General features: G+C 34.0%; 1 protein-coding gene across 1 annotated transcript in view; it reads right to left on the bottom strand.

The window, feature by feature from the left end:
• ADAMTS6 (ADAM metallopeptidase with thrombospondin type 1 motif 6) overlaps nt 1–13,288 on the bottom strand; it is a 297,249-nt gene that overhangs the window by 141,015 nt on the left and 142,946 nt on the right. The window contains exon 11 of the mRNA XM_004374547.3: nt 2,441–2,582. Coding sequence (XP_004374604.1) covers nt 2,441–2,582 — 142 coding nt within the window. The remainder of the gene's footprint in view (nt 1–2,440; nt 2,583–13,288) is intronic.

Below are 13,288 nucleotides of genomic sequence, written 5' to 3'. Positions count from 1 at the left end.
AGCAAGATTTTTAATAACGATAGATACAATCATCAGTAATCCCAGCAATGACTGCACAATGACCAAACTGGGAGAGATGGAAAGCCGATCTATGCTGCAGTTTAAAATTCTCCCTGACATCATAAATGAGACCTACTAGCTGAAAGAGTCGTCAATTCATGAGGCTCCAACAACAGGAGTAGCCCCCCTCTAAAAGTCTGCCGCATAGGGTGCTCTCCTAAGTCAACAGCAACTGTGTTTAGTGTTCATCTCAGCATGCTACACTCAGACAGCTATCTAAAAAGCAGGGCTAGTTTGTTTTTCCCTTCAGCTACCAGTTGAAGCATGCCTTGTTTATGTGACTGGACAACACCTATAAAGCCACCACTGTTTTCTAAAGTGGCATTTAGAATTCTTTAAAATCTTAGGGATTTATCAGATAACACTTGGTGTGGGTTTTGGTGCTATCAATTGTGTAAACCCAATTTTTCAGGCACAAGTTTAAGAGATGGGAGTGACTGTAAAGAATCTATTATGACTAAAGAAAGTTTGTTAGTAATAAATAGCATTTTTTAAATAACAAAATCATTTTCATATTGTCACGAGTATAGGAAAATCAACATTTTACTGAAAATCAAAGTGAAAAGGCTTCTCATGATAAAATACCTGAGGTTGTATAGAATTGTTAAATGCTATGTCTTTTCCCAAGTTTTCAAATTTTATTTTATACCTATTACAGAAGTCTTTATAAACATAGCACGTAATAAAATCAAAAAGAAGAATATGAGGAACATAAACTAAAATCATACAATTTCTTAATTATCGTTAAATGTCACTTCACATCAACTAGTCTGAACCAAAAGGTCTGCAGTTTGAATCCACCAACCGCTCCTTGGGAACCCTATGGGGCAGTTCCACTCTGTCCCATAGGGTCGCTATGAGTCAGAATCCATCTATTTGTTTGGTTTGTTTGTTTTTGTTAGTCTGACATGAATAAAATATAGAGATATGGAGATAAGAGAATAAGGTCAAATTTTTGTTAATTTATTTAAGAAAGAAAAAATGCATCCATAGATCCTATAAAGCTGATGGTATAAGTTATCTGATATAGAAATTCATAGGTAGAGTTAACACCCAATTTCCAATATAACAACTAAAATGTAGATTAACTATTTCACTTACTAACAAAGAAATGAGAGACCATAGGTAAGAACAATCTAACAGAAAATCTCTAATCTCATTTGATCGTGTCTTTCAACCTACAAGTATACATAAAAACTGTGACTAAAATTTGACTATGAGTGAGGGAAAAAGCGAACTGGGAGTGGGTGTGGGGGGGTGGAGAGTTGGGGGTGGGGGAACTAGAACTCTACAGAAATAAGAAGTAAATATTCTTTACAGAGAGACAAGAAAGGCAAAAGTTTTACTCAGTGTTCTAGATATCCAGATAGCTGCAAATAATCTTTAAATCTAGTGCACAAAATGTGCTGCCAAAGCCTACTAAGAATAATAGATTTGTCACCCAAGGGACATTAAAAAATCACTTCCCTTTGTACTGTGCCCAAGAGGAATAACTGGTAGAGTACAATGAGTATATTGTTTAGTTTTAACTACCTTAAAATGTAATTCCTTTTCTTCATATTATTTTTTAAAACATTATTTGTATAAAAATATGAACCAAACCTTTAAACTTATGTTTTAAACCTGAATATTTTTTGACAGTTTGATATTTTTAAATCTCATTTTTTTATTCAACACGCTTATATTATGTTCCTACTATGAACATGCCCCTATATGGAACACAAGCTTTCTATGAAGCCTAAGAATATTTTTATGCATTTTCTGGTATAGACACCATGACTTTTATAGGCTGACCTGATGAGTCAATTATGATGCCTACATTTTCTTTTTCCCTTCAGCAATTTTTCTTGTTTCACTGTTTGGGCTAATGTCATCTTGTCCTCAATCATTGTGTTGGAATGTGGGAAGTGGAAGAAGCAACCTGAAATGACTCAGTACTAGCAAGTATGAATTAAAGTCAAGTCTCCCAGCCAGCATAAAAATACCCTTTAACCCAATTATAAGAGTGCCAGAAAAGGGGGAAGTGGCTAGATTTCAAAACCATAATATTTCAAAAGACAAAACAAAGCTGGCATCAAAAACTCAAGACTTAATGAATAAATACATTAGAAATTATTAAAATTCTATGTGCATTAACTCAAAAGAAATTTTAAACGCGTCTAACTCAGGATTGTCCAAACATTTAGAAGTAAGTATTACACAAATGATACCTGAAAAACAGCAATGTCAAAGGCCATATTTGCATTAATGATGTTACTAGAGTTAAACTATGTTTATCAAAACTGTATCTTAACATTTCTGTCATAAAAGAACATATCTTAACATCTGTGTCATGAAAAACACATATAAATAGCTAAACATAAGGATTAAGACTTCTTACCCCATATTTACATTGGCGGGATGTTGCTCCATACTGGAAACGACATTGCTCATCAGCATCGTACACCTGACCTGGGGCCACAGCTGGATAAAGAAAGTCACGCTTGGGAGGCTCATTATCAAGGCAAGTACCACGGCCTGAACTGTTCAACATAAAGGATCAAAGGAAATTAGGTACTCCATGGACTTTCAATCACAATTATGAATCCATGTGTTGAGTTCTTTGTTTTAAAAACTTGATGAGTGGAAAACAATAAATTCTACCAGTAAATAACTACATGGCAAAATAGAATGGCTTTACTGAAATCTGAATAAGAGCTCCAAATAGGTTTTTTCCAGCACCAAGACACAATAAAACACCTCAGACAACAATCTGAAAATGTCATGTTGGCCATTAAACTAATTTCCTAAGGAATCAAAACAGAATTTCATATTCTCTAAGCCTCTTGTTTGTTTTCACTGAAAATATAACCACATCTGGTAGTAGAATTAAAAACATGAAATGTGGAAAATTAAAAAAAAAAATTTGTGGTTGTAATCCTTAAAGACCTAATCTATACGCTTCCACCTTGGGCAGAAAAATAGGTGCTGTGGTAAGACATGTCCATACATTTTTAAATATATCAGTAATAAATGGGCTGAATCACAGATGAGGCCAAGATCCAAAGTTCTCCTCTCAAGTATATTAGAAGTGTTTAGTCTCTCCAAAATTTCATATTTCATCTAGGGTCATCAGAGTTGGAAAGAGAATGTTCACTCTCTATAATTTTTGCTTTTCAAAGTATGCCTGCACTCAAACATAATATTTTAATTCAATGGAACAAATAACATAAAGATCGCCAAAAGCCAGACAGAATATCTTAGTTTAAAGAGCTTTATACTTTGCTAAATATAATTGTTCATTTTTATTTAGTCAGTGTGCATAAAATAGGACAGATGCTTTTTTACTTTCATTTCACATGTGAGTAAGTTAGAATTTTTAAAGAATTCCTATGCCAACATTTAAAAATTTTTTCCAACATTCCTGTCAATTGTGCCAGCACTTATGTTTTTTTTTTTCCCCCAAATCTTTTCCATCCACATTGCCAAAGGAAAATAATTTCACAAGTAGAAGTTCCTCAACTGTTATTTAGGACAGTGTAAATTTTCATTTATAGATAAGTAAGAAAGAATCATGTACAATACTGAGTTTCAAATTCATTTAAAATTTTGTCACACTATTACAATGTAAAAGTTAATTTTCTATATAAAAATGTAAAGCACAGCAACAAATTAATACCTTTCAGAAGTTGAATCAGATTATTCCTAACATAATTGATTCAGAGACCCAAGTGATAGAACACTATCTTCTTTACACTCCTTCCCTTTCATTTATGCCCCTCTAGGTTAATTGTTTAATTAGTAAAAAATATGTAGATTGGAATATTGAATGTATTAATATAGATTTATTTTACTATTGAGTATTACAGTCATTTCAGTTGTCACTGCTGAAGGTATCTAACTAATAAAGAAAAACCCTTTTTAGCCAGCTATCCAGTTTTCATGACAAAACACTTTTAATCTGCTGCTTATTATACTTAATTAGTATTTTAATTACCCAATTTCCTTCTAAAATATCAGTTTCACACTCTATGACATAAGTATAAATGCCTTTATGAAAGGAATTAAATATGTAATAAAAATAAAAATAAAATAACATGTCAAGTATGACTATAAATCAATAGAAAAGTTAAAAATTGTGTACTGAATTGTCTAAGTGAAGGGTCCTATAGGTGAAAAATATTTACCAATATTATGACAAAGAAAGTATAGGATAGATTCACCTAAAGTGTACCAGCTCAGAATCTGCTAAAAATAATTACACTTAATTATGTTTAGGATTATAGAAAATTAGCTTAAAAAATTAGAGGAAGAATTACTTGGACTCCAAAGAAGAGTCTCAGGATAGATACCCCGAGGAATAAATTCTTTGCTAGTGGCAAACTGAAAATTGGCTTAACCTAGGAGGAAGCAAGAATAATTACACCATTTAAAGTTCTTGTTTCAAGGTATTAAATGGTCCTTACTCTTTAAAAATACCATATTAGATGACCATCTGCAAGGGTCTTCAGACAACCAAGAACACCATGCACTGTGGGCACCCATGGACAAAATGCTTCTGAGTGAGTTTATCCCAAAAGCATATTTTCTTTTTAGTTCTTTAAAAGCACCTATTGCTTTGTATCAATGTGGTGTAATTAAATAACTAGACAAGTCTTATTCTCTTTTCCCAGTGTATATTTACAATACAATGAAGCATCATGTGAAAAAAATATAAGCAAAACCCTTATGGGTCTTTAAGAAACGAACATTTATTATTTTGAAATGGATCTGAGTGTATATGCACAAATTACCAATGCACGCAAGTCAAGGGTCTTACCTAATATTATTGGCCATAGGAACACAAGTGAGGGGATATCTGCAAGGCTAAACTAAATTGTTTCCATGTTTTGGGTAAAAAAAAGTACTATATATTTTTCTCCTAGTAATTATATCTGATACATACAGTAAAATCTCAATTAAGTATTGGGAGGATCAAGTAGTTTTCATATTTTAATTCTTTACTGAAGATTGTGGTTAAGAGTTCAGCTGCTAACCAAAAGGTTGGCAGTTCAAATCCATCAGGCGCTCCTTGGAAACCCTATGGGGCAGTTCTACTCTGTCTTAAAGGGTCACTATGGTCGAAATTAACGGCAATGGGTTTGGTTTTGGTTTTTACTGAAGACTAAGCAACACGTTTTAATAATCTCACTAATATTTGTCAGCTAATCAGCTACCTTCCTGCTTCAAGTAAGTAAAGTTTTTAGATTACAATTAACTCTTAAAAAACAATTCTGGATATTTCCATACCTCTGAGAAATCAATGGACATTATAAAATATTACAGATATAGGTATAGGAGGTATAGGACATGGATGTATATTTAATCTTGGAAGTGATTCTTCTTTTCTTTTTTTTAAAGAAAATTCCAAAGTGCTCAACCCTAATCACAACCCCCACTTCCAGAGTCAACTACTATTATGATTTTCATAATAATAATTTCCTTGCTTTTCTTAATAGTTTTGCCTCCCTACAATTTACGTGCCTGTTAATCACAACTGGACCAATAAGTAACATCGTAATGAAAGAAGAAAACACTGAAGTTGTCAAGGATTTCATTTTACTTAGATCCACAAGTAAAGCCCGTGGAAGCAGCAGTCAAGAAATCAAACAACATAATGCATTGGGCAAACCTGCTGCAAAAGACCTCTTTCAAGTGTTCAAAAGCAAATACATCACCTGGTTTGCCTGACGCAAGACATGGTATTTTCAGTTGCCTCATATATATATGCAAAAGCTGGACAATGAATAAAAAGACCAAAGAAGAACTGATGCCTTTGAATTATGGTATTGGCAAGGAATATTGAATATACCATATATCAAGGAGTGCCAGAAGACTGAACAAATCTGTCTTGGAAGAAGTACAGTCCGAATGCTCTTTATAAGTGAGGATGGCAAGACTTAGCCTCACATATCAGGAGGGACTAGTCCCTGGAGAACATCATGCTTGGTAAAGCAGAGGATCAGTAAAAAAGAGGGAGACTATTAATGAGATGGATTGACACAGTGGCTGCAACAATAGGCTCAAACATAGCAATGATTGTGAGGATGGCACAGTGTTGTGTTCTATTGTACAAGGGGTCTCTATGAGTTGGAACGACTTGATAGTACCTAACAACAACACTAGTTATCTGCCTGTTTGGGGACTTTATATAAAAAGAGCCATACTATAGGTTTTCGTTTGTGACTTTGTTCTTTCACAGAATATTATGAATGTGAGATTCAGCAATGTTGATATGTGTAGCTATAGCCTGTTCAATTTTATTGTTCTTTAAAATTCCATTTAAGGCTAGGCCACACAGTTCCTTAAAAAACTGAAAAGACAACTACCATATGACCCAGCAATTTCACTCCTACGTGTATACCCACAAAACTTGAAAGCAGAGACTCTAACAGAGACTTATACACCAACATTCATTGCAGCACTAGTCACAAAAGCCAAAAGGTGGAAACAACCTCAATGCCCATCAACAGATGAATGGATAAACAAAAAGTGGTAGATACATACAATGGACTACTACTCAGGCAGCTGGGGAAACCAAATTCTGATACATGCTACAATATGGATGCAGCTTAAAGACATTGTGCTAAGTGAAATAAGTCAATCACAAAAGGACAAATATTGTATGGCCTTATATAAAAAGATGGAGCACTGGTGTCACAGTGGTTAAGAGCTCAGGCTGCTAACCAAAAGGTCAGCAGTTTGAATCTACCAGCCACTTGGGGGTAGAAAGAAGTGGCAGTCTGCTTTTGTAAAGATTTACAGCCTTGAAAACCCTATGGGGCAGTTCTACTCGTCCTATAGGGTTGCTGTGAGTCGGAATCGACTTGATGACAATGGGTTTGATTTTTTGGTTTATATAAAAAGACGAGAAAAGGCAAATGTATAGAGACCAAAGTTTATTTAGTGGTTATAGGAATCAACTCAACAGCAATGGTGGTTTTTGTTTGTTTTTTTTAACCAGGGGCAGGAGGGAGGTTGAAAGGGTTTGTTAATGGTGACGGAAAAATCACACTGATTGAGGGTAGGGTTGCACAGCCAATTATTGTAATTGCTGTCAATAAGTTGTACACCTAGAAAAAGTTGAATTGGCAAAAGTTACGTGACAGATATTTACAACAGTGACCAAAAAAAAGAAAAGAGTAACTGCTGAGACTGCTTATGTACAACCAAAAACCTCCTAGGATTTGGTTCCTTGGTTTGGAATTTTAGCATCATGGTTTCATTGGCCATCCCAGTTAATTGGCCTAATAATATGTTTAGTGCTTCTGTTCTACCTTCTAGTTCATTGCATAGTGCCTGAGGTCTTAAAATCTTGCAAGCAGCCATCCAAGGCACAACAATTGGTCTCTATTTGTCTGGACCAACAGAAGAAAAAAGAAAGTCAGGAATAGCAGGAGGATAAAGAATGTGTCGCTAATTGCTTCCATGAACAACTGCCTCTTTTGCCATGAGACCAGAAGAACTGGATGATGCCCAGCTCCCATTACTGAACATTTTGATCAAAGATTCTATAGAAGAATCCTGATCAAAAGGGGGGAAATGCAGAAGAGAATTTCAAATTCTCATGGACTCCAAATTTTCTGGAGCCATGGAGGCTGGATGAACCCTTGAAACTATTGCCCTGAGATAATCTTTAAACCTTAAACCAAAAATATACCCTGAAGTTTTCTTAAAACCAAACAATAGTTTAGCTTAACCAGTAAAAAATGTCTGTCTTGGTCATTATGCTCTTTTAAGATCTATATGGGATCAAAGTAGCATCAGCAACTCGGAAGATTAGATAGCAACCTTAGAGGGGAGTGAGTTTATATGAATGGGGGAGGAATAACTCAGAAAAGGAGGTTGAGAATGGTTGTGCAACTCAAAAAATGTAATCATGTCACTGAATTGTACGTGTAGAAACGGTTGAATTGGTGTATGCTTTACTGTATATAACCTCAACAATAACAACAACATAAACTTTAAAAAAGACCATGCCACAAATATTGATCTATTATTCTATTAATGAATATTTGAGTTGTTTTCAATTTATAGCAATTACAAATTATTCTGAAATGAACATTTTTGTATATGTCACCTGGTGCAAATGTGTAAATGCTTTACCTTCCTTTAAAAAATTAGATGAGTTCTTCTCTTGTAACTTGTAATTGTCTCCTTTTGAGAAAATAGAAGTTGTGACAAGTTTTTGTTTAATCTGGGGTTCTAATTAATGGAGATGCAACTATACAATTCTCAGGATGCTGGGCTTAGTGTAATTTCTGTTACTATTATCAATTTTCTCAACAAATAACACTTTTAAACATAGATGGTCTGTGCCTTGGTATCATATGCAAATTTTTCCGCTTTGAAAACATGGACATCACTTATTAATAAATGAAGAAGATTGTTGGTAGTTTTCATCTCTGAGACGTTATTATAACCTGCTATTGTTAAGCATAGATATAACTGTCCAGAGAAAAACTATTTATATACAAAAGTAGAACTATGATTATTTCCCTAGCATCATATATTTCATGACTAAAAAACCCATGCCTAGTTAATATCTTATAGCAATATAGATAAACCATCAAATTCATAGACTCTATTTTTGTTTATGCTTCAAGGACCAAGCAAAAAATATGTATTAGTTTAAGAATATGCTTTTGCCTTGATCATGAAATTCTTAGTAAATCAAAGTACATTTACATTTCCACAAATCTCTCCAGAATGATGTGAAAGTCTTATTTTATACATTCTACCTCTAATTTAGAGAGGTCTTCTTTATACAGTCCAAAAACTAGACTTGAAAATAGGAACATGAGCCAGAATTCAGTCTTCAAGTAAAATTTACACATCCCTATGTAAAATATGCACTCTGGCCTTCTTTCCAGAACACATGAGGACATACTCTTACTTGTGATTTTAGATTTATTTTCACTAAAGCAATTATACTTTAAAGTATAGACCTTCAGTCTACAACACAGTGAGTCAATCTAAAAAATAAATCTTTCTAAATAACCTTGTCCATATCTTAACAGTCTCTTAACAACAACAACAAAAAGTTAACATTAAGGCTATCTCCTATTTTCTTGCCTCAAAGTTATCCTGATATATCTAAATTATGCAAAAATGAATCAGGTTGGTACTATCAAATGTTTTACCTACTATATTCTAATAAAGTGCTTTATCAATCTTCTTAAAACTAACATTTACCTTCTTAAATGAACTATTCTAAGTCCGACCTATCTCTCTTGCCCTCTGTATAACTGAGGTGCTTGAATTCAACTGAACTTGAAACCTCCAGGAAAACAAATATTGTACTGACAGTGGTTTACTCAGTTATCTTCTTTTGTTTCCATATGCAACTATGACTTATCGAAGATATTTATGGTTAGAGTGAGGCCCCATAAGAAATGTCAGGTAAGTGGAAGGAAAAGAAATCTATTTTGCCAAGGTGTTTCTTTGGATTCTATTAAAAAAAAAAAAAAAAAAAGTCCCATCAATAGAGATCACTTTCTGTGTTATAGATTGATATTGACCTTTGAAGGTAATTGCTAGTGAGTGTCTTGGAAATACGTGCCTTGGTCATCTTATTTCACTTCTCTTGTTGTTCTACTCTCACCTTTCCTCCTAGTTCATCTTCAGTCATAAAATTGCTTCTCAATGTTTTCAGCTTCCATGCTTTCTGTGAAAATGGCTAGTCTGTATTTAATTTGGAACTGTAGGAAATTTTGTTATGGATCTCTGACAGTTCAAACAATTTAACAGACTTTAATTTAAATAGAGCAAGAGGTGATTCACAGAGCTCCCAGAACTGGTTGAAAACTATATGAAATTAACTCTGTACTACCCCTACGTGGTGGAAAATGTATGAAAAAGTGGCCTAAATTACTTCTGGCTGCCTTCCACTGCCCGGTACATTAGCCCAAAGTCATCAATGAGTGTGAGCCATAATACCAGGTTCATCTTTCTCTGTTTCCTGAATAAATAAATAAATAAATAAGTCCCGCAGGCAGATAGGAAGGACACTACCTGCAAAGCCGTCTCCTCGGAAAACATCAGAAGCTGGCATAACACGTCCATTTTAACGGAAATAGGTTCTTTATTATTTAATCAGGACGGCTTCTGGGCGATTCATGAACCACTTATTGAATCACCGAGTTTAAGAAATCTGAAAAAAAATATTGGGAGTTGGTAAACACCATCTCCTGAGTGATCAATAGCACCTAGTGTTTCAGAATGACATGAGAGACTTTTTACTCTATTGGCATTTAAAGGCCATGGAATCGTTTTCTGTTGAATATGGTGAATAGTGAATCTCTATAAATCATAGAAAGCTCATGGTTAAAATCTACCATCATCTTTGGCCTATACAATCACTAAGTAGAGAAAGATATGCATTTTGTTGGCTGAGCTGCACTTCCTAAACAATTCACCTTTCAAAGTTTCTTTTTCTTGAGAAGAGAAAATAAAATGTTATGAGCCATTTTGAGCCAACTATAAAACATAAACGTAACCTCAATCTCTGATCAAAATATCACTGGATTTTTAAAAATATCATGCATAGCTGTGAAAGCAATTAAGTCCACCGCATTAATAAAAACGAACAAAGAAACTCAAGAAAGTTACTATTATGTCTTTGTGCTCCAGTGAACTGACCTATTTTAAAGGGCCTTGTGTTTAAAAAATCTTTATTGCCGGCTCAGATTATAATCAGAGTTGTTTAGTTTATTACCAAAGGAAGTGGGGGGGGGCAACTCTTCCTCAAGTCTCTACCCATTGTCTTTCACATCTATCTTTTACTAATGGTTTTAACTTCGTGAGCATTCCCATGAGGATGCATAACAGAAATATTTTTATAAAATACAGGATAAATAAGCTAATTAGAACCCTGTCAACATTAATCAATATTATATATACAAAATGCAAAGGAGCAATAAGGTTTAAATAATGCTGTTTGGATTAATTCTTTTAATTAATTCAATGGAACACTTCATTGCAACTAGTAATAATTTTACATCTTTAACCAAACCAGTGGTGATTTCTCAACTGTATTTTACTGGCAATTTAGGGATTCCCAATTGGAGTGTTTTAATAGCCTAACACGGTTTCAACTAGGCAGAGTCTGGCAGAAGATCAAAATTGGTCCTTGTATTTAGTCTACAGAGAAGGTTCTAACAAATGGGCTATGCAATAGCCTATGGGACAGAAACAGGACAGAGGGAAAAGAAAACGATACTTAAAAAAAAATAAGAGAGGGGTAGACTTCAGAAGTGCACTGGCATCCTGAGCATGTCATACAGTTTGCCTTTCTGGTGATAGACACTAAGATTCCATTATAAAAACATGAGCCAAGTCAAGGGAGAAATTCCAGATCCGGCTTGATTTTTGGAGAAGGCAGATCTTCAACAATGTTTAAAATTTAGGTAATATGAATCTCATTAAGACCATCTTGGAAAATGATATTGCTAGTGCTTTGTATTAAAAACTACCAGAAGATGTCAAAAAAATTCTCTGTGGCCTGTCTTTATAGAACTTCACTCAATTTTTGCACTAGGCAAGTATAATATCATAATCATCTATTACTAAGGCTAAAAATTGCTAGGTTCTAGTATGTTATTCAGATGAATCTCCTTCTGAAATGAATTTCTAGTTCTTTCAATTTTATTATTACCTAAATAAATTCAAAAGAAGCCATTTTAAATATTTACCTTTTGATCTTTGATTGAGCAAAGGAGTGTGCTAGGTACTGTAAATTTAGTCTCTTGTTTGGGGCTTTTTAAAAAATACATAATTATAAGTCTACACAATATATGATCTGGCTATAGTGAATATGAACTAAAATTTAAGTGAATAATGTTATCCTATATAACATACTTAAATTTAAAGGGATTTTACAATATAATCATGTTAAAGTAAACTTTGAACAAAACCAATTTTTGAAACAAATTTTCATGGATCACCTGTGCTTTACGTATGACTCACTTTTTCACAGAGTATTTAATCTCTCCTCCCCAAGGGAAAAAAAAATGGCACAAAATAGTTGAAGGTAATGATAGAGCAATAAAGCACTGAAACTTCAAAGGTATTATTTAAAATAATAATATTTACCATTTAGTGAATATCTATTAAGCTTTTTATATACTTTATAACATTATACATATTTATATACATAGCAACCTTATGAGGTAGGTATTATTACTTAAACTCAGTTAATAGATGAGGACAATGAAGATTAGAAAGGTTAAGTAACATGCGCAAGGTCACACAGCTAAAAAGTGAGATCCAAGTCATGTCAGTTTCCAAAGCTGAATCCTGAAGCCCTATGCAGGTAAGATATGGAAGAACAACTGCTTTCCTGAACTACTATACCTGAGCTAACTATACATTCTCACATTGAAATAACCAGACTCTTAAAATGTATGTTACAGGACCAGTAAAGAAACTTCTAAACTGTAGAAAAGATAAGTCACTTAACATATTTTCATTTTCTCAAAGTGTTCATTTCTTGGGTGTTTGGGTTTTTGTTGTTGTTGTTGTTTGTTACTATTAGATATTTTGGCACACCTATAAATCTCAGTTTTTTCATCAACAAAATGAAACACATAACCATTGAATTAAAGTATGGCCTATGCTCTATTAAATTACAAAAATCAGTCAAAATTCTTTCTGACATTGCTTCCCATTTACTGAACAAGTCTAATACATACTCATCAATCCCCACTGATATCCTTGCTCCAGCTCTTCTAGTCTGTTCACTAAGTTCTGTTTGAGTATGAAGGAAAAAAAATTTGCCACAATAATTTTTTTTTAGTTCTTTGTTCCTCTGTACCTGCTTTTCTGCTTTCTTTCTTTCTTTTTTTTTTTTAATTGTACTTTAGATGAAGGTTTACAGAACAAATAGTTTCTCATTAAACAGGTAGTACACATATTGTTTTAGGACATTGGTTAACAACCCCATGACATGTCAATACTCTCCCTTCTCATCCTTGGGTTCCCCATTACCAGCTTTCCTGTCCCCTCCTGCCTTCTAGTCCTTGTCCCTGGGCTGTTATGCTCCATTAGTTTTGTTTTGTTTTATGGGGCTATCTAATCTTTGGCTGAAGGGTTAACGGGAGTGACTTCATTACTGAGCTAAAAGGGTGTCTGGGGGCCATACTCTCGGAGTTTCTCCAGTCTCTGTCAGGCCAGTAAGTCTGGTCTTTTTTTGTGAGTTAGAATTTTGTTC

Source organism: Trichechus manatus, unplaced genomic scaffold, assembly GCF_000243295.1.
Source record: "Trichechus manatus latirostris isolate Lorelei unplaced genomic scaffold, TriManLat1.0 scaffold00029, whole genome shotgun sequence".
Lineage (NCBI taxonomy): Eukaryota > Metazoa > Chordata > Mammalia > Sirenia > Trichechidae > Trichechus > Trichechus manatus.
The sequence above is the reverse complement of the archived record's forward strand: the minus strand, read 5'-3'. Positions and strand labels throughout refer to the sequence as shown.